The 18132-nt window shown below is 59.9% G+C and overlaps 3 protein-coding genes across 5 annotated transcripts; 1 reads left to right on the forward strand and 2 right to left on the reverse strand.

Annotated features, from left to right (window-relative positions):
- The first annotated feature begins 1282 nt into the window (after positions 1–1282).
- On the forward strand, positions 1283–9272 carry ECEL1 (endothelin converting enzyme like 1). Of its 2 annotated transcripts, none has more exons than XM_005142296.3 (17): positions 1283–2026; positions 3682–3750; positions 3910–4020; positions 4558–4650; positions 4888–5012; positions 5412–5634; positions 5771–5869; positions 5969–6043; positions 6514–6617; positions 6814–6872; positions 7034–7085; positions 7191–7258; positions 7352–7476; positions 7739–7804; positions 7987–8082; positions 8595–8671; positions 8910–9272. In XM_005142296.3, exons 1-17 carry the CDS (start codon positions 1283–1285, stop codon positions 9007–9009), a joined length of 2286 nt encoding a protein of 761 aa, XP_005142353.1. In that variant the 3' UTR covers positions 9010–9272. The 2 variants fall into 2 exon arrangements, with proteins under 2 accessions (XP_005142353.1, XP_012986481.1); XM_013131027.3 differs by having other exon boundaries at positions 6514–6611.
- A 522-nt stretch (positions 9273–9794) lies between these two features.
- Positions 9795–13670, reverse strand: LOC101870028 (intestinal-type alkaline phosphatase). 2 transcript variants are annotated; one of them, XM_005142297.3, is made up of 11 exons: positions 13015–13670; positions 12362–12478; positions 12131–12246; positions 11744–11918; positions 11425–11597; positions 11201–11335; positions 11039–11111; positions 10819–10953; positions 10514–10705; positions 10267–10377; positions 9795–10180 (listed from the first exon to the last, which is right to left on the reverse strand). In XM_005142297.3, the coding sequence occupies exons 1-11, from the start codon at positions 13217–13219 to the stop codon at positions 9918–9920; spliced, it is 1695 nt and encodes a 564-aa protein (XP_005142354.3). In that variant the 5' UTR covers positions 13220–13670; the 3' UTR covers positions 9795–9917. The 2 variants fall into 2 exon arrangements, with proteins under 2 accessions (XP_005142354.3, XP_030898925.2); XM_031043065.2 differs by lacking the exons at positions 12131–12246; positions 12362–12478.
- Positions 13671–13748: 78 nt separating this feature from the next.
- LOC101875310 (intestinal-type alkaline phosphatase-like) lies at positions 13749–17147 on the reverse strand. The gene is made up of 10 exons (XM_031043066.2): positions 16344–17147; positions 16069–16184; positions 15820–15994; positions 15555–15727; positions 15347–15481; positions 15198–15267; positions 14949–15083; positions 14643–14834; positions 14384–14500; positions 13749–14176 (listed from the first exon to the last, which is right to left on the reverse strand). Exons 1-10 carry the CDS (start codon positions 16573–16575, stop codon positions 13884–13886), a joined length of 1638 nt encoding a protein of 545 aa, XP_030898926.2. The 5' UTR covers positions 16576–17147; the 3' UTR covers positions 13749–13883.
- Between the last annotated feature and the right edge of the window lie 985 nt (positions 17148–18132).

Below are 18132 nucleotides of genomic sequence, written 5' to 3' on the forward strand. Positions count from 1 at the left end.
TCCGGTCACCCCCGTTCATCCCCGCCGTGCTGTGCTGTGCTGTGCCTGCTGCCGGCCCCGCAAACTTTCCAGCGGCAGCAGTACCCTGGCGCGGGCACCGCTGGGCTGTGGTGCTGGGGCACAACTTTGCCCGAGTTGCAAAGGCAGCAGGGGCTTCGGGGGCTCCCCGCTGGGAAACCGACCACCTTCCGAGTGGCTCTTTGTCCCTAGCCTGTCCTCTCCCACCTGCAAATCCGGATGCCATTCTGCACCGAGCAAGGCTTGGGGACTATATTTGAACACACACCCCCCCCCCCCCCCCCCCCCCAGAATCCATCTATGCTCCCACTCTCCTTTCCTATGGGCAGGCAGACAGACCCCTTTGTCCCCGACATGGCATCCCTGCCAGGCACCCCTGCCCATCAGGCACCAGCCAGCAGAGAGGGGTGGTGGTGGGGATGAAAATGCTGTGAGGTATCCATGGGGTCCAAGGCTCCCCCCGAGATTGGAATTAACTTTGCTCACACATCATGCACCGCACAACAATTTGACACAACACAATGCAACACGGTGCACCACAACCCAACCCAACACAATGCAACACTATGCTCCATGGCGCAACTTGATGTAATCCAATGCAGGGCCACACAACCTGACCCAACCCGCAACACCCCAGCCTGATGCCTTCCCCCCAGATTTTCCCAAAACACCTCTTCCTAAACTGCTCACCCCTCTCCCACCCCTCTCCCACCCCTCCAAGAGGGACTGGCAGACTTTGTCTCCCCCCAAGGCCAGGAAGGGCTCTCATGGTGCAGTGTGAGGGTGGACTCACTGGATCACCCTGGGTATTCAACTGGCATGGTGCTTGTGCTGGTGTCCTGAGAGGGTGTCGGGTGTACAGGATAGAGCTGTGCCAGGCGATGAAATCTACCTGGGATTGTATAGACAGGACCCTGCCCTGTGACCAGAGGGTCTGGAAGAGAGGACAGCTATGGGGTAGAGCTGCCACCAAGCTCCTGGCACTGGAGCCAGTCCCAGTGCCACCAGCAGGGCACACAGGCAGGGGTAGCAACACAGGCAGTGATGATGGCAAGAAGCAACCCCCCTGCCTTGCTCCTCCCAAACCCGTCCTCAACCACCTCCTCTGCCTTTTCCAGGAGCTTCCTGACTCACCCAGGCACCCTCCATAACCCCCCAACAGTGGGCATGGCTCCAGCATGAATCGTGGGGTGCCTGAGCCTGTCCACCTCCTGCCCTGAGACCCCCGCAGTCACAGTGCTTGAGGGGTGCCCCATCCCCAGCCATGGAGAAGACCTACTCGTTGACAGCCCACTATGATGAGTTTCAGGAGGTGAAGTATGTGAGCAAGTACCAGAGTGGCACCCTGCCCAATGGCTTCACCCTCCAGCTGGGCACTGGGGCCAAGAAACGTCGTGGGGGGCTGCCGCGCTGGAGCCGCCGGGAGGTCTGCCTGCTCTCGGGGCTGGTGTTTGCTGCAGGGCTCTGTGTCATCTTGACGTGCATGTTAGTCCTCAAGTACCTAGCAGCTGAAGGGGACAGCTACTGCCTGGAGGGGTGCCAGGAGAAGAAGGCCTTCCTACGGGCATCTCGATTCCTCAGCGCCAACATGGATGCCACCATCGACCCCTGCCAGGACTTTTATTCCTTTGCCTGTGGTGGCTGGCTCCGGCGACACGGCATCCCGGAGGACAAGCTGGTGTATGGCACCATCGGGGCCATTGCAGAGCAGAACGAAGCCAAGTTGCAGGCGCTGCTGAGCCGCCCCGTGCGGCGCCGAGCCCCTGCCTCGGCTGAGAGGAAGGTCAAGGAGTTTTTCCGCTCATGCCTGGACCGAGCTGAGATTGACCGGCTGGGTCCCCGGCCCATGCTGGAGGTCATCGGGGAGTGTGGTGGCTGGGATGCCCCTCAGGGCCACGGAGACATCAATGAGCTGCTCTACAAGACGCAAGGGGTCTACAGTGCTGCGGTGCTCTTCTCCCTCACTGTCAGCCTGGATGAGAGGAACACCTCCCGCTATGTCATTCGGGTGAGGGCACCCTGCCCTTTGGGCTGTCCCCACCCCAGCCACTCCCCTGCTCCCGTGACACCACTCTGGTGCCACTGTCCTTGTTGCAAAGGCACTGGGCAGGTGCCCACTGTGTGGGCTTGCCCATAGCAGGCAGCTGGGCTGCCGACAGCCCCTGTCCCTAGGACCCCCCATCTCCCTACTGTGGAACTCCTGTGTCAGGCTGCTCCAAGGTGAGAGTGGCATCTCCAGGACCGGGTTGAGGAAAAGGGCAGGGGGATGTACAGAATGAGTCAGTGTTGCCTGGTTGGGTGCTGGGGACAGCCCAGAGGGCACCATGACTGGTAGCCAAGCCCCTCACCTTGGCGTTTTGGCTGCCAGCAGCTGGTACTCAGGGGCCAAACGCTAGGCAATGATTGGATGCCTGCCAGCCCCACAGCACTGGGACAGAGTGCCAGTGCATTTTTTCATGGCTTTGTCAGCCTTTCCTGCTCCTGCCAGCCCCTGTCCCTCAACCTGTGGTGTGACCAGGGTGTGGGTGGGCTTTGTCTGGCTGGGCAAGCCTCAAGCTGCTTTTGTGGTGTGGTGGCAGGCATGGTGATGGGCATGGAGGGCCACAGTGGAGGCACAGCAATGGCACAGTGATGGGAATGGAGGGAATATGGGGGTGGGCACATCGGGGACATGGTGGTAACATGGCGGAGGGCAGGCACGGTGGGGACGAGGTGTTTGGGATGGCAGGAGCACCGGGGGGGCGCAGTGGTCCCTGTGAGGCGGTGGGTTCCCTGCTCCCTGCTGGGGTGTGTGAGCAGGGCCGGCCGCAGGTGTGTACACTAGAGGGAGCGAGTGTCCCAGGGAAAAGGTGCGGGTGTGCGCGGGGTGTGCCAGGGTGGGCGGGGGGAGGTGGGTGTGAGCCAGGGCAGGGTGCCGGGGCTCGGCTGGGGGAGTGTGTGAGGGCGTGATTGGGAGCGGGTGTGCGATGGGATGTGTGAGAAGCCTGGGAGAGGGTCCTTTATGTGTGCGGGAGGACTGTTTGTGCGGCAATGCCTTTGTGGGAAGCCAAAGAGGGGAGGATTTGTGATGGGGAGGGGAGGGGGGAAAAGAAAGGGGAGAAAAGCTGGAAGTGCCCGTGGTTGTGCAGGGCAGCGCTACAGCTGGTGGGTTGGGACACAGGGGGTGAGCCAGAGAGAAAAGGGAAGGGTGCATGTGTGTCTGTGTGTGTGTGTGCATTGAGGGGGGAAGTTAAACTAGATGATGCATGCGTAGCGGGATGAGCATGCACAGGTGTGTGTCATGAGGGTGGAGTCACAGATACATGTGTGTGTAAACATGTACGAGCATGTTCAGGTGTGTGTATGTGCTAGAGACTGTGCCTGTGCCTACAGGCCAGCAGTCTGGGTGTGTCTGGGTGTGGAAAGTGACGGGGGGACCATGAAGCAGGGCCCTGCCTTCTGCTCAGCACTCCCAGCCCATGGCATGCTGCCTGCTGCAGCTCCATCACCCTCTGGCAGGAGGGAGATGGGGGTACAGGACCTGTCCATGCCCAGGGCTGACTCCTGGGCCACCAGGGGTTCTGGGGCACCAGGGGCACTCTGCAATACAGGAGAAGGTGAGGGGTGCCTTGATCAGCACCGCCCACCCCAGCTCACCCTCTTCCCCCATCTCTCCCCTGCCAGATTGACCAGGATGGGCTAACTCTGCCCGAACGGACCCTCTACCTGGGGCAGGATGAGGAGAGTGAGAAGGTGAGGGGTGCCATACCAATGCCCTAGGGACACCAGGAGAGGGACCAGCACCCAGCATTGGGTGGTAAACAAAAGGCACCCCACTGCCAGCAGTGCCAGGAGCTGGGGTGCCTGCAGGGCAGTGCAGGGTGGCACTCAGCATCCCTTCCCTCCGCACAGATCCTGGCGGCATACCGGGTGTTCATGGAGCGGTTGCTCACACTCCTGGGGGCTGAGCATGTGGAGCAGAAGGCTCAGGAGATCCTGCAGCTGGAGCAGCACCTTGCCAATGTGAGGGGGGTGCCCGTCCTGGGCTTTGGGGTGCCCGTACCCAAACCTTGGGCACCCAGTCACAGATCATTGGCGGTCTCCATATGTGGTCCTAAGGGACCTCATCCCAATCCCTTTGAAACCCTCATTTCTATCCCTTGGGGACCTATATGCCTGGTCCTTGGGGACTGCAGGCTCTTGAGGACCCTGTGACAGAGCCTCAAAAACCCCAGCCCCGACATCTTAAGAACCCTGAGTTCCAGCCCTTGGGGGTCCTCATGTCCAGTCCTTGTGAACCCACTCCAGGCCCTTGAGGCATCCATGCCCAGCTCTTGGGGCACCCAGTCTAGGTCCTGGGGGAACCCTGTGCTCAGTCCTCAGGTACCCAAACTCCTTGGGGACCCTATGACCAGCCCCTCTGTCAGCAGAAGGTTCCCAGGGCAAGGAGTCAGGAGGACTGTGGGTCAGTAACCCTGCTTGTCCCAGAGCTGTGCCCGATCCCTGTGCCACCCACAAGGCAGGCAGCAGGATGATGACAGCCATGCCCACTCCATGCAGATCACAGTGTCTGAGTATGACGATGTGCGGAGGGATGTCAGCAGCATGTACCACAAAGTGACCCTGGGTGAGCTGCAGCGTATCACCCCCACGGTGAGTACCTCTGGTGCCCAGCTTGCCACCCCATATCCCCATCTGCCCTATGCCCCACAGTTGGCTCCTGCTCCATGCCTTTGTTGCCCCCCCCCCGCCCAATAAATCCACTTGAGGATGATGAATCCACCCTGCACTTTTCTGGGTGGGAAGGGGAGGCAGGAAAGCCTTCGGGGGTGGGGGGAGGTGGGGGAGGGAGGAGGGTGTCCTTGTGCCTCCCTGACAGTGCCCTGGCAGCTCAAGTGGAAGCGCTTGCTGGACCGCATCTTCAATGACAACTTCTCAGAGGAGGAGGAGGTGGTGCTGCTGGCCACTGACTACATGCACAAGGTGTCTGACCTCATCCGTGTGACGCCCAGCAGGTGAGGGGGGCTGCCACCCCCTGTGCCCCACCGCCTTCCCCACCCAGGCAGGGGGTTGGCAATGGAGGTGGGCACATGGTGGCTGTGGCTGGTGCTGTCATCATCTCCCCCATTCTGGGGAGGCCAGGCTTGACAGTGGGGACCCTAGAAAGCTCCTGGGAGGAGTCACTGCCTTGAGTACCTTGGTCATGCCCAGCCACCCACTGAGCCCTGCCATGCTAGAGGTCACCAGACCCATCACACAACAGGGAGGGACATGGTGCCAGCCTGTCCCTGTTAGCCCCACAGGCCATGGCTGCCTCCATGGCCTGCCTGGACCCTGGTGCATGCTCCCCACCCTCCCTGTGTGCCTGGGGACATGACCGGTGTGAGGGTCCTGATCTTGCCCCCCATCATCAGGATTCTTCACAACTACATGCTGTGGCGCATCGTGGTGGTGCTGAGTGAGCACCTCTCCACCCCCTTCCGTGATGCCATCCATGAGCTCTCCAAGGAGATGGAGGGCAATGAGAAGCAGCTTGAGCCAGGCAAGATCTGCCTGAGCCAGGCTAACAAGCACTTCGGCATGGCCCTGGGCGCCCTTTTTGTAGAGGAGCACTTCTCCTCCGCCAGCAAAGCCAAGGTAGGTGATACTGCCTGTGGGCACAAAGCCACCACATCCCTCCTGTCACCTTGCCAAGCCCTGCCTACTGAGGGCTGTCCAGTGGGGTGATGGGTAGTGAGGACACTGTGCCAGTACCTGTGGTGACCTGCTATAGGTACAGCAGCTGGTGGAGGACATTAAATACATCCTGGATCAGCGCCTGGATGAGCTGGACTGGATGGATGAGGAAACACGGCGAGCAGCCAGAGCCAAGGTAGCAGCCCCCAGCATTGCCCTGTGCCTTTGCCCCCACCATGGCCCAGAGGCACATGGCATGGGGGCCTTGACTGCCCCTCACTCACTTTGCCCACAGCTCCGGTACATGATGGTGATGATTGGGTACCCCGATTTCCTGCTGAAACCAGAGGCCATTGACAAGGAGTATGAGGCAAGGGGTAGACCAGGGCCATGAGTGATCATGGGCATGTGGAGAGGGGGAGATGTTCCCCACGTATGCCTCAGGGTCTGTGGAGACCAGGATGCCAGCCCCAAACAAGCCATCTCCTGGTAGTTGATTTTGCCCACCACTCGCATGGCCACAGCCACTCGGGCAATGCCATACTGTCCCTGGGGTCTGGGATGATGTCTCCTTCTCCACACTACACTCCCCAGAGCTCAGCTCTGTCTTCATCAAGGAACACCAGCATGGCCCAGGAGCCCTGTGGAGTTGATGGAGATGCAGCTGACCATGTGGGCACACAGCATGGGACATGAGGACATACTCATCCAGCCACATCGAACTCATGGCCACAGCCCTACATCCTCTGCCCCCAAAGCTCATGGGAGTGGAAGGGTACCCCAGCCCTGCTCCCATACCCTTTGGGTTGGCATTCCTCCTGACATGGCTGTATCCCCCAGTTTGACGTGGATGAGAAGACCTACTTCAAGAACATCCTCAATAGCATTGCCTTTGGCATCAGGCTCTCAGTGAAGAAGATCCGGCAGGAGGTAGACAAGTCTGCGTGAGTATCTCCTTGCCCTGGAAAGCATGAAGGCACAGTGTGGCTGGTCCGTATGCCTGGTTGTACCCCACAGGGTACAGGCAAGAGGGCATATGGCAAGCCAGGAATACTCCCTATGTCTGAGCTGCTCAAGGGGGTGTCGTTTCCATGCCCCACTGGGGCCCCTGCAGCCTGGCACCACTGTCTCTCCTTGCAGGTGGCTGCTGCCTCCCCAGGCACTGAATGCGTATTACCTCCCCAACAAGAACCAGATGGGTGAGACATTGCCCAGCCCCCCGGGATCAGCCCCCCAGGCTGCGGAGTTTGGGGAGGGCCTGGGGTGGTGGCTATGGTGCAGAAGCCCCTGGCACAGCGTGATGCTGTGGGTGGGTACAGGGCAGGGTACCCACAACTGCAATGCTCTCCTGTGTCCCCAGTGTTCCCTGCTGGCATCCTGCAGCCCACCCTCTACGACCCTGAGTTCCCACAGTGAGTGTGGGGCTGGAGCATGGCTGGGGGTGCCAGGGCAGGGGATGGGGTCACTGCCATCCCTGCCAGCACTTCACCCTCTCACCTCTGCTCCCTGCCCAATAGGTCGCTGAACTATGGTGGGATCGGCACCATCATTGGGCATGAGCTGACCCATGGCTACGATGACTGGGGTGAGCAACCCCCCACCTCATGCCATGCGGGACGTGGGTAGGCAGGACACCTGCATCCCTTGGGGTTACCGGTGGTGGTGGTTGCCTTGGCAGGGGGACAGTATGACCGGCATGGGAACCTGGTGCACTGGTGGACAGAAAGGTCATACAGCAAGTTCCTGAAGAAGGCGCAGTGCATCGTAAACCTCTATGACAACTTCACTGTCTACAACCAGCGGGTGAGACCTCCCTTGCCCACTGGGCAATGCCCTGGTACATGCTGCCCCATGGCGGGTCCCTGCTGCTCCATCGCTGTGGCTGGGTGCCTGCAAGAGAGCATGTCTCTGCCCTGAGACCCAGCAACTTATCACACATCAGCTGGGAAATTCCTCTGGACACTGGGTGGGAGCAACTGAGGCACAGTCTTGGTGTCAGGGTGGGGATAGGGGGGATGCCTGGAGAAGGGGGTATCTCTGCTTACCCCATCTTCTCTCTTGGCAGGTGAATGGCAAACACACACTGGGGGAGAACATTGCTGACATGGGGGGGCTCAAACTTGCCTACTACGTAAGTGTCCCCTCATGGGGTGTCATGGCCCCAGCAGGGCCATGGGGTGGCTGCTGATGGCATCACCACAGGGAGTGGGCATGATCTGGCCTGCTGGTTGCTGGGAGGTTTGCACAGGGACGATTCAGGGCAGGCCTGGGGGGGTGCCCAGGCTGTGCTGAGGGCCACCCTCTGCTCTCCAGGCCTACCAGAAGTGGGTGCGGGAGCATGGCCCAGAGCACCCCCTGCACCACCTGAAATACACACACGACCAGCTCTTCTTCATTGCCTTTGCCCAGGTGAGCCCCTGCCCCTCCCACATGTGGCATGTACTGGGGGAGCTGGGGCCCGTCACCCTCTGTGTGGTCAGTGGCCAAAGGGACAGGGCACGAGCCCTGAGGGGCCTGGTGCCCATGGTCAGGTCCTGGGCTCAGGGTATAGAGCTCAGCCCTGCAAGGATCACCCTGTATTGCCCCACTGTTCCTGTGGACCCTACAGTAATAAATATATGGCCTACCCATCACCTCCAGAGACCCCACAGTAACAAATGCGTATGACTCCAAGCTTCTGGGAGACCCTGAAGTCAGGCAGCTCACAATCCCAGGAGACCCTACAGTAACAATCATGCCTCCATGCTCTCCCAACGTATCTATACCACACACATGCTCCCAGGAGACCCTACAATAACAAGCACAACCAGGGCATAGCTCCCCTAATACCCCAGCAGCCAAAAAGGGCATCTTTGCCCTGCTGGGTGCCGGAACCCAGGATGCCCCATCTGGCTCACCAGTGGGAACTTTCTCCCCTGCAGAACTGGTGCATCAAGCGGCGATCCCAGTCCATCTACCTGCAGGTGCTGACAGACAAACATGCCCCAGAGCATTACAGGTACTGGTTGGCCCCAAAATGGAGGGGGTATAATGGCGGATGCCAACCTTCCCCATAGCTGGTGGTACCATGCAAAGTAGAGCAGGCACCCTTTGGGGTGCTGGCGCCAGGAGGTTTTGGGTGGGTATACCTGGGCAAGGGGATGGGTGCTGCTGGGCTGGGAGGGTGCTGAACCGGGCTCATGGCAGTGGCAGGGGGTATGGTGTGCCCAGCTTTGTGTTGCCTCCTCTCCTGGCAGGGTCCTGGGCAGTGTCTCTCAGTTTGAAGAGTTTGGACGTGTTTTCCACTGCCCCAAAAACTCACCCATGAACCCAACGCACAAGTGCTCGGTGTGGTGAGGCCAATCCCCCCTTGCAGGCTGGCATCCCCCATTCCCATCCCTGCTGCAGTGCCACCCTGTGCCTGCTCCACACCTCTGCTCACCTCCCCTTCCTACTCTCCAGGCAAAGAGGGCACCCCTGGGTGACATGGAGGGTCATCCTCCCCCTTCAAAGATAGGCACCTGCCAGGGGGGTGGGGACAGCATGGAGACATTTGGGGTGAGCATGAGCTCTTGTGCGGATGCAGCTTCCCCCTGCCCATCCCCTTCCTACCCCCCTGCCCTGCACACTATGGAGGTCCTGAGTCCCCATGGAGGAAGGAGGGCATGCCCAGACTCCTGTGTACCCCCTCTTCCATCTACCCATCCCAAATCCTTCACCCAGCCCTGCCACAACCAGCCCAGCATCAGTCAAAGCAGGGAGACTGAACCAGACAGATTGTGGGGCTACCCCACATCAAAAGCCTCCCCCTGCCTGGTACCCTCTCATGCACCCCCTATGCCAGCTCCTTCCTGTTCCCGCATCAGCCCTGCCAGTGGGTGGACAGAGCTTGTGGCCGGGTGATGCCAGCCTGCCCCAGAGCATGGGGACATGAACGCCTGTTGTATTTTTTTGCTGCTGTTTCTGGTCAATAAAGCACTGGATATGCCAAGTGGATGCAAGAGGCCGTGGTGATGGGACAGGCAGCAGTGGGCAGCACCCCCAGCCCTGCCTGCACAGCATGGGGACCCACACAGCACCAGCACAACACATCACATACATGTCTCAGTAGCATCACATTCCATGCTTATTAAATACTCAGCACCCCTCCATTCCTGGATATGATGCCTCATGACTGCCATGTCCAGATCAGGGATACTCCAAAAAGTCACCATCCACCTGTGGGTGCTGCAGCAGTGGGGAGAGGAGAATGCAGGGCTGTGGGGTCAGTGGAAGAGGGGCAGGAGGAGGGTGGGGAGGAGCAGGGCCAGGAAGGTGGTGTGGGCTCCAGTGGCAGAGCTCCGCTGGTGGCAGTCGACATAGGGCTCGAGGCAGGCGGCATAAGCCATGGCATGGGCCACATAGGTCTGCTCCTGCACCCCATGGAAGAGGTGGGCCATGGGACCCTTGGCCAGGATGGCCACATCCTCACCACCATGGGACTCCGACTTGAGGGGCACAGCTGCCTGCTGCACGTAGTCAAATTCCTCTGGGGAGGGGAAAGGAGGGAATGAGGGGGTTAGCAATGGCCCACAGCCCTATCCCACCACCCGACCATGGTCCCTGTGCCCTCACTGGCTGTGGATTCATTCACGTCAGGCCGAACAGCACCCAGGTAGCCTGGCCCGTTCCCGTAGAGGATGGCTGTGTAGCTCTTATTGTCAGCAGCTTTGCTCGGAGCCAGACCTGGGGAGAGGGCAATAGTGGGTAATCTGCCAAGAAAAGCCCATATCATCCCTCCACCTGCAGCCAGGGTGTTCCAGAGCCGGCAGCACCCACAATAGGGCTGTGCCCCACTTTTGGTGGCTGGGCAGAACCCTACCGAAGATGGAGGCGCCACGCAGGGGGTAGCCACCAAAGCTGAAGACATGTGAGTGGTCAGCAGTGACTACGGTGAGGGTGTCTGCCTCGTCCGTTAGGGCGCCCGCTCGGTCAATGGCCCGATCAAATGCAATCCCATCCGTCAGCGCCTTCTGGGCTGCACCTTCGTGGTGGCCATGGTCGATCCTGCCACCTGAAGACGGGCATCCAAGGTGGGCTGGGGACTAACAGCATCACCCCAAACCCCTAACCCTATCCAGGGATGTGGGATCCCCCCCCTCTTGCCCACCCTAGGTAAGCACTTACCTTCCACAAAGAGGTAGAAGCCTTTGGGATTTCTGCTCAGTATAGTGATGGCAGCCTCTGTCATTTCAGTGAGCGATGGGTCCAGGGTGGTGTTACGCACCAAGTCATACTTCATATCCATGGGTTCAAAGAGACCTGGGAGGGGGCACACAGGGGACAGTCTCAATGCCTGCATGCATCCTAGTAGCTGTCAGATCCTGGCATATAGGATATTTATTACCCATCAAATAAGTCACGCTGGGGTCAGAAGCCGCAGCCAGCATCTCTGTCCTGTTCCAGACATAGCGGGCACCCTGTGGACAAATCCCACAGAGGGTTAGAGAGTGCTGGATCCCATGCCTGTGGATGATGGGCAGAGGTCTGTCCCTGCTGCTTCACCCACCGGCCGTGCCTCCAGCCACATGTTGATAAGGTTTTTCCCATCCCCTCGTATCCCATTCTCTGTTTTATTGGCAGGATATTCAGGGTCCGGCGTCCCTGCAGGGGTCATGTATATCCGACCACCCCCCATGATAACCTGGAGGGGATGAAATGGATGTAGTGTTAGTGGGAGTGCTGGGTGCGGGATCTACCCCTGCTCCTTCCCTCCCATGCACAGGTGCTCACGTTGATGTCCACGTTGTGGACCAGCTGCCAGGCGATGTCCTTGCAGCCTTGGAGACGGGCCTCCTTGGGCACGCTGACATCCGCGTACCAGTTGCGGTCCACCACATGGGCATAGGCCCCCGAGGGTGATGCGTGCTGCACCCGTGATGTTGTTACGATGCCCACTGCCTTCCCTGCGGCCCCCACACACATCAGGCCCCAGGAAGGTTGACATGGTATCCCCCACCACCAAGCCCTGCGATGCTCATGGCATGGCAGCCCCTGGTGTGATACTCCTCTTCCCCAGTGGGGTCCCTCCCAGCTCTGTACCCCCTGTTACCAGCTTTGCGGGCTCGCTCCAGCACTGAGACCACCTCATTGCCTGCCGTGGTGTTGCACTGTGAGAGACGGGCGGCTGCACTCACTCCTGCTGTGTGGTAGTTGCCCTTCACCCCGCAGAGGTAGGCTGTGGCAGTCGATGCGCTGTCAGGGACAAGCCGGTCCACACTGTATGTCTGCCAAGGACACATGCCAGGCTCAGAGCGGGGGACAGTTGGCAGAAGCACCCAGCAGGCTGTCCCCATCCCAACACCCCACACCACACTCTTTTGCTTACCTAAGGACAAGTGCAGGATGGGCAGGGACCCTGTGCACCCCATATGTGCATCTGTGCAAGCAGCCACACAGACATCACCCTGGCCCCATGCCCAGTGTGGTGGGAATTTACCTTGGAGAGAGCCACATAGGGGAAAGAATCCAGGGCGAGGGGGGTCTCAGGGCCCAGCTTCCCCTGCTGCTGCCCATTTAGAATGCGGGTGGCCGTGATGGAGGGGACCCCAAATCCTGGGTGAGAAGAGTGGGTCCCAGTCACCCTCTGGGCCAGGTTCTCTACCCACATCCTGCTCCATGGGGCACTGTCTGTGCCATCCTCTCTGCTGGATGTGCCAGCAGGACTCACCATCTCCAAGGAAAATGATGAGGTTTTTGGCTTCAGTTACCCTGGGCTGCAACTTGCAGGAGGCCTCAATGGCTGTGGCTGCCTGCCTGTTCCAGAAGGCTGGATCCTCCTCCTCCACTGGAACACGGCAGTATCTGTCAGCCCCAGATCACCAGCACTTCCATCCCTGTGGCTCCTCCCTCCCTCGGGTACCCACATCCATTGGGTACTTGTTCCCTGAGCATCTGCATGCTGAGGCCTCCTCTAGCATGAACCAAGTAGCTCAGGGTTCTGTTTGGGGTGGGGGGAGACCACGTGGGCTTGCACCCACTGCCTGGCCCAGAGACCCTGGGGCAGGGAAGGAGGAGGGCAGTAAAAATGGACACAATGGGGAGTTATCTGGAAGGTGGGATGGGGCCAAATCCATGGCAAAGGGGGGATGCTATAGCCATTTTCCCCAGCCCCTTCCAGCCCAGAAACATGCAGAAAACCTGATCCCACAGGGAAAAGCTGGTCCAAGTACCCAAGAAATGCAGGGGTAAACCCATTAACCATTGCAGGGCTGGGAAGCGCCTGCTCCCCTCCCCAAACCCTCCCTGTGACCAGCCAGGCTGGTGCCCTGCCAGGTGCCCTGCTACAGCCAGCCAGGTGCACATCCCCATCCTTGTCCTCACCTGGGATGGTAGCAGTGCTGAGTTCTGCCTGAAGGCCCAGACAGAGCATGAGGAGTGCCAGAGGTTGCATGCTGAGATCCAGTAGCTCAGCACCACTGGCAGTGTCTGCATTTCTAGCAGATCTGGGAAGGGACTTTGGACCGGTATCAGCCCTTGCAGGGTGTGTGGAGGTGTTCGGCATGTCTGATAGTCCAGTGCCAGGCATCCAGCACAAAGGCCATGGGCTGGGCTGCTGGCGCCTCCGTGGTGCTGTTGGGGTATGGACGGACTTGGGGCACAAACAGATGCAGGGGGCAAGAGGATGGGCAGTGCCTGGCAGGCATCACTACCTGCCCAGCCTACAGTGCTGTGGTGCCAGGCACGTGGATGCCCTGGTGTGGGGTGCCACAGGCAGCGCTGAGCATTGGACCTGGGGCAACGAGGGTACTGGAAGCACCTGGGGTCACTCCTGTACCAAGCCCAGCACTTGTGCAATAAGTCCACGGATGTGGACTAAAGCCCTGCTCCTTGTTCAACCCTTGCAGGAAGGTACCAACACTTGCGTACTGTGCCCCAGCCTCATAAAACTGGGGGGAACATGGCCTCCTCTCACCTTCATTTCATCACCCCCTTTACCCCAGTACTTTCAGCGCTGGTACCAGGGGAAGAACTAGGAGCCATCACCACCTGGGGAAACAGAGGTATGGGGCAATGCCTGAGGAGGTGACTGCTGCTGCAAATCCTTGCATTGCAAATGGAGTCAAACAACTGTTTTATTGCATTCCTTGATTCTGGCCCCAGTGGCGATCCAGCTGCCAAGACTTTTGATGGCATGGTGAGGGGAGGGGGCAGACAGCCAGGGCTGAAGTGGGGCTTGGCTGGGGGCGGTCTCACTCTGAGCCCCCCACCACGTGGGCAGCCACACAGAGGGTCAGGAGGATGAGCAGGGGCTGTGGTGCACACAGGGTGCCACGGGAGGCCTTGCGGGCTGTGCCACATCCAGGCTCAGTGGCATAGGGCTCGAGGCAGGCAGCATAGGCCATGGCATGGGCAATATAGTGCTGCTCCTGCACCCCGTGGAAGAGGTGGGCCATAGGGCCCTTGGCCAGCACCACCACGTCCTCCCCGCTGTGGGTCTCCATCTCCAGGGGCACAGCTGCCTGCTGCTGGTAGTCCTTGTCCTCTGCAGGAGAAATTGGGCTGGGGGTAGCAGGCTCTCCTACCCATCTCAGGGATGAGCAACAGCTCCTATTATCCCAGCACTAGGACAATTCATGCCCAAGTGGCTCCTGGATGACATGGTACATGGGGACCCCATGCAGCTCTAGTGGCCAGGATCAGCCACCTTATGCCCCCATCCTATCCCATCCCATCCCCAGCAGATTCCTACCTGCAGCATGGAGGCTGGGGGACGGGCGGCCCCCGTTGCGGATGCTGTAGCCCGGACCGTTGCCATAGAGGATGCTGGTGTAGGCTTGCTTGTCCTTGGCTTTCTTGGGGGCCAGCCCTGGCACAGGAAAAGACACTGTCATTCCATGTCCCAGCCAGGTATCTCTCCCCAGCTCCCCATCTCAGCTGGCTCAGCCTTTGGTGGGAGTAAAAGAGGGAGATGGGAGCAGGGATGCTCACCACCCCTCCCCGAGACCCACCAAAGATGGAGGTGCCACGCAGTGTGTTTCCCCCAAAGGTGAAGACATGGGAGTGATCAGCTGTCACCACAGTCAAGGTGTCAGAGGGGGAGGTGAGCTCGCCTGCCCGTGCCACTGCCCGGTCCAGCATGACAGCTTCCATCAGTGCCTGCTTGGCCCGGCCACTGTGGTGGCCATGGTCAATCCTGCCACCTGCACGGAGAACATGGCCATCAACTCTCTTCCTGGTCCCCTGGGACATCCCGTGCTCCAAAGACCCACATCCCACCCCAGCCTCAGCCACACTGCCCAGCTGGGAGCACTCAACTTCCACAAAGAGGAAAAAGCCTTTGGGGTTCCTGCGCAGGATGCGAATGGCCTTCTCCGTCATCTCCACAATGGACGGGTCTGTGGAGGTGTTGCGGTTTAGCTCATACTTCATGTCCTTGGGCTCGAAGAGGCCTGGGAAAGCAGGGTGTGGGGACATCTGTGATGGGGCTGCTTTGTGCTCCTGTCAGCAACCCCAGAGCAAGGAGGAGGAGAGATTGCTGGTGGTGCAGGCAGTGATGCTCTTACCCATCAGGTGGCTTACAGAGTCATCCTCGACTGCATCCATGCCCTTCTTGTCCCAGACATAGCGGGCACCCTGCCAGTGAGAACAGAGCCGGTGCCAATGGCACATGCAGCATGCCTGGCACCATGTCCCATCCACACGGCTGTCGTACCTGCTTGGCATTCAGCCACTTGGCAATCAAGTCGAGGCCATCCTTCCTGGTGCCATGCTGAGCCGGGTCCTGTGGGTACTCGGGGTCCGCAGTCCCCCTGGGGGTCATGTACATCCGCCCACCACCCAGGATCACCTGCTGGGGAGCTTAGCAGACCCTCTCAATGTTCCACATGTCCCCTCCCTCCAACACCCACTCCCCAACTCACATTGATGTCTGTGTTGTGCACCAGCTGGTAGGCGATGTCCTTGCAGCCATCCCGCAATGCCTCTTTGGGCATGTTGGCATCGGCGTACCAGCTCCGACTGGCCGAGTGGGCATAAGCTGCCCCGGGGGACGCGTGCTGCACCCGTGTGGTCGTCACGATGCCCACTGACTTGCCTGCAGTGTGGGTGTTTATGAAAGAGCCTGTCCAGCCCTGGGATGGCCATGCCATGCCAGGCTCTCCTTGTTGGGTTGCCTGCTGCTCCTACCTTCCAGCCTGGCCCGGTGAAGGATTGAGTCCACCTCATTGCCAAAGGTACTGCGGCATTTGCTATAGACAGCTGCCCCACTCAGCCCCAGCGTCTTGGCATTGGCCTTCACCCCACAGAGGTAAGCTGTGCCAGTGCCAGCGCTATCGGGCACCTGCCGGTCAATGGTGTAGGTCTGGAAGCAAGCAAGGGACAGTGGGGCTTTGTACATAGAGCACCAGGGCCACCCCCCAGTGCTGCCCCACTCACCTTGGCCAGGGCCAGGTGGGGAAAGGCCTCCATGGCCAAGATGCTCTCCTCCCCTGAGCCGCCAGCCAACTGCCCCTTGTAGATCCGAGCAGCCGACATGGTGGACAGCCCCATGCCTGCAGGAACCACAGTGTGGGGTGGTAAGCGGCTGGGGCCTGGGATAGTCCTGGCCTCCTCCAGCATTGCCCTGTACCAGCTGGGGAGGAGAGGGCCTGCACCAGCCCCACCTTCTCAGCAGCCATGTCCCCTGCCTGGCTGCAACCCGGGGGACTCACCATCACCCATGAAGAGGATAATGTTTCTGGCCCGCTGTGCCACTGGCTGCAATGCCAGTGCTGACTTCAGCCTCCTCCTGGCCCCTTCATTCCAGTAGCCTGGGGTCTTCTCAGCATCTGGAAGTGAGAGCAGAGCTGAGGAAGTGCAGAGGCACTTGGCAGCCTGAGGGTCCCAGGGACCCTCCCATGTGCCTGGGACCAGCATGGGCATCTCTACCGAGGGTGAATTCATCCCCCTCCATGAAGGCCTCAGAGGGTCTAGAAGCCCTCCGGGGGATCAGCCTGGTCTTTGGCAAGCTCATCATTGCCCAGAGCCCATCTGCAGAGGAGGAAACTAAGCAGAATTTGGTAGGAAAGTTCCTTGTGCCTTTCAGAAGGGCTGACTGAGGCATCAGCCCCCTGCAGTGAGGGTGCAATGTCTGAGCAACCGCAGCCAGTTGTGGCTATTGAGACACTTGACCCCAAACCTGTCAGGGGCAAGAGGGCAGCAGGGCTGGGGGAACAGGGACAGGGCCTGCTTTTGGTGGGGACTGAGACAAGCCCATTCAAAGGTTGGGGTCTCAAACCACCCTGAGATGCCCAGGAGGGTTTGCAGTTGCTTGTATCCCCATAGGGAGGTAAGAGAGTCCCCAGCGAAGCGCCAGCCCCAGTGCCCCCCACCAAGGGCTTCTACCCCTTTTTCCCATGTCCCCTGTCACCTGAAGTTGCAGCAGCAAGCTGGGCGAGGAGGCAGAGAAGAAGGTAGGTTCCAGGGAAGAGCGGCCACCCCATGCTGCCCACCCCAGCTCTCTCCTGGAATGCTGCCTGCATCCAGGGTGGGGGGGACACCACAGCCCTTTATGGCCCTTTCCTGTCCCACAGGCGGGCCCCTCCACAGGTGAGACGATGAGCTGATAACATTCAGGGACTATCTCTCAGCCCTGCCCAGGGCCCTCCCAATGCCCCCAGCCCCCCTGGGGACATCCCTGCCCCCCACCAGTGAGGGAGGACCTCCAGCCCTTCCCTGGGGACCAGAGCACCCAGTGGCCCCCAGCTCCCATGGGGCAGCTGGCTGTGGGACCCCAGGGAGTGGCAGGGAGGGTGCAGGGCAAAGTGCTGTTTTTGCAGACAGGCTGAGCTGGGCCAGGCTGGATTGGCCTTGTTTCCAAGGAGGGGAATACCTTGCCTTTGGTGTCAGTGTCCTCAGGTCCTGTCTCCCAGGGGACACAGTCCCACACTGCCTGTCAGGCTCTGGGACCACTGCCCCACACATGGGGCACAGTGGGGTAGCCTGTGCCAGCTCATCTGCACAGCGAGGTAACCTGCTGCGGACAGGGAACAGCCACATGTCACCAGCACCCAGTGAGGAGCAGGAGCAACAGGCTGCTCTCCCCAGCTCCCACCTCGGAAAGTGACATTCATGTGTGGTTGCACCAGGCCATCTGGAAGGATGGCACCAGCAGCACAAACCCTGGGGACTGCACGCGACCCTGATGGTTTCACTGTTTGCCATCTCCTGAGGAATGTGTTGTACCCAGCCCTGACCCATCCCAGGGTCCGATTCCCAAACTGAGCCGGGCAGCCCGGGTTTGGCCAGCTCCTGGCTCCTGCAAAGAGCAGATGTGACTGTGCCAGGGCCACATCTGTCACCACTGATGAGGTAAAGCAGGCCCCCCTCCCTGCCTGGCACAAAGGATCTACTCCTTCACTCCAGACATCATCACTCCACCAACTGCTGCTCATGGCTGCCCAACCCTGAAGGGGTGATGAAGTGGAGCAGCCCTTGCCTCTGAAGACATCTTGCACAGTG

The sequence above is a fragment of the Melopsittacus undulatus genome, chromosome 6, assembly GCF_012275295.1.
Source record: "Melopsittacus undulatus isolate bMelUnd1 chromosome 6, bMelUnd1.mat.Z, whole genome shotgun sequence".
Taxonomy (NCBI): Eukaryota; Metazoa; Chordata; class Aves; order Psittaciformes; family Psittaculidae; genus Melopsittacus; species Melopsittacus undulatus.

Coding starts and splice junctions, on each gene's coding strand:
- ECEL1 (XM_005142296.3), top strand. CDS start 1,283: ATGGAGAAGACCTACTCGTTGACAGCCCACTATGATGAGTTTCAGGAG. Junction 4,651..4,887: donor TGCAGCGTATCACCCCCACG/GTGAGTACCTCT, acceptor GTGCCCTGGCAG/CTCAAGTGGAAGCGCTTGCT. Junction 7,805..7,986: donor GGCTCAAACTTGCCTACTAC/GTAAGTGTCCCC, acceptor TCTGCTCTCCAG/GCCTACCAGAAGTGGGTGCG.
- LOC101870028 (XM_005142297.3), bottom strand. CDS start 13,219: ATGCCTGGCACTGGACTATCAGACATGCCGAACACCTCCACACACCCT. Junction 12,479..13,014: donor CAGCACTGCTACCATCCCAG/GTGAGGACAAGG, acceptor GCCGTGTTCCAG/TGGAGGAGGAGGATCCAGCC. Junction 10,706..10,818: donor CTTCTACCTCTTTGTGGAAG/GTAAGTGCTTAC, acceptor GCCCGTCTTCAG/GTGGCAGGATCGACCATGGC.
- LOC101875310 (XM_031043066.2), bottom strand. CDS start 16,575: ATGAATTCACCCTCGGTAGAGATGCCCATGCTGGTCCCAGGCACATGG. Junction 15,728..15,819: donor TCACCGGGCCAGGCTGGAAG/GTAGGAGCAGCA, acceptor CCCACACTGCAG/GCAAGTCAGTGGGCATCGTG. Junction 14,177..14,383: donor CCCCAGCCTCCATGCTGCAG/GTAGGAATCTGC, acceptor TTTCTCCTGCAG/AGGACAAGGACTACCAGCAG.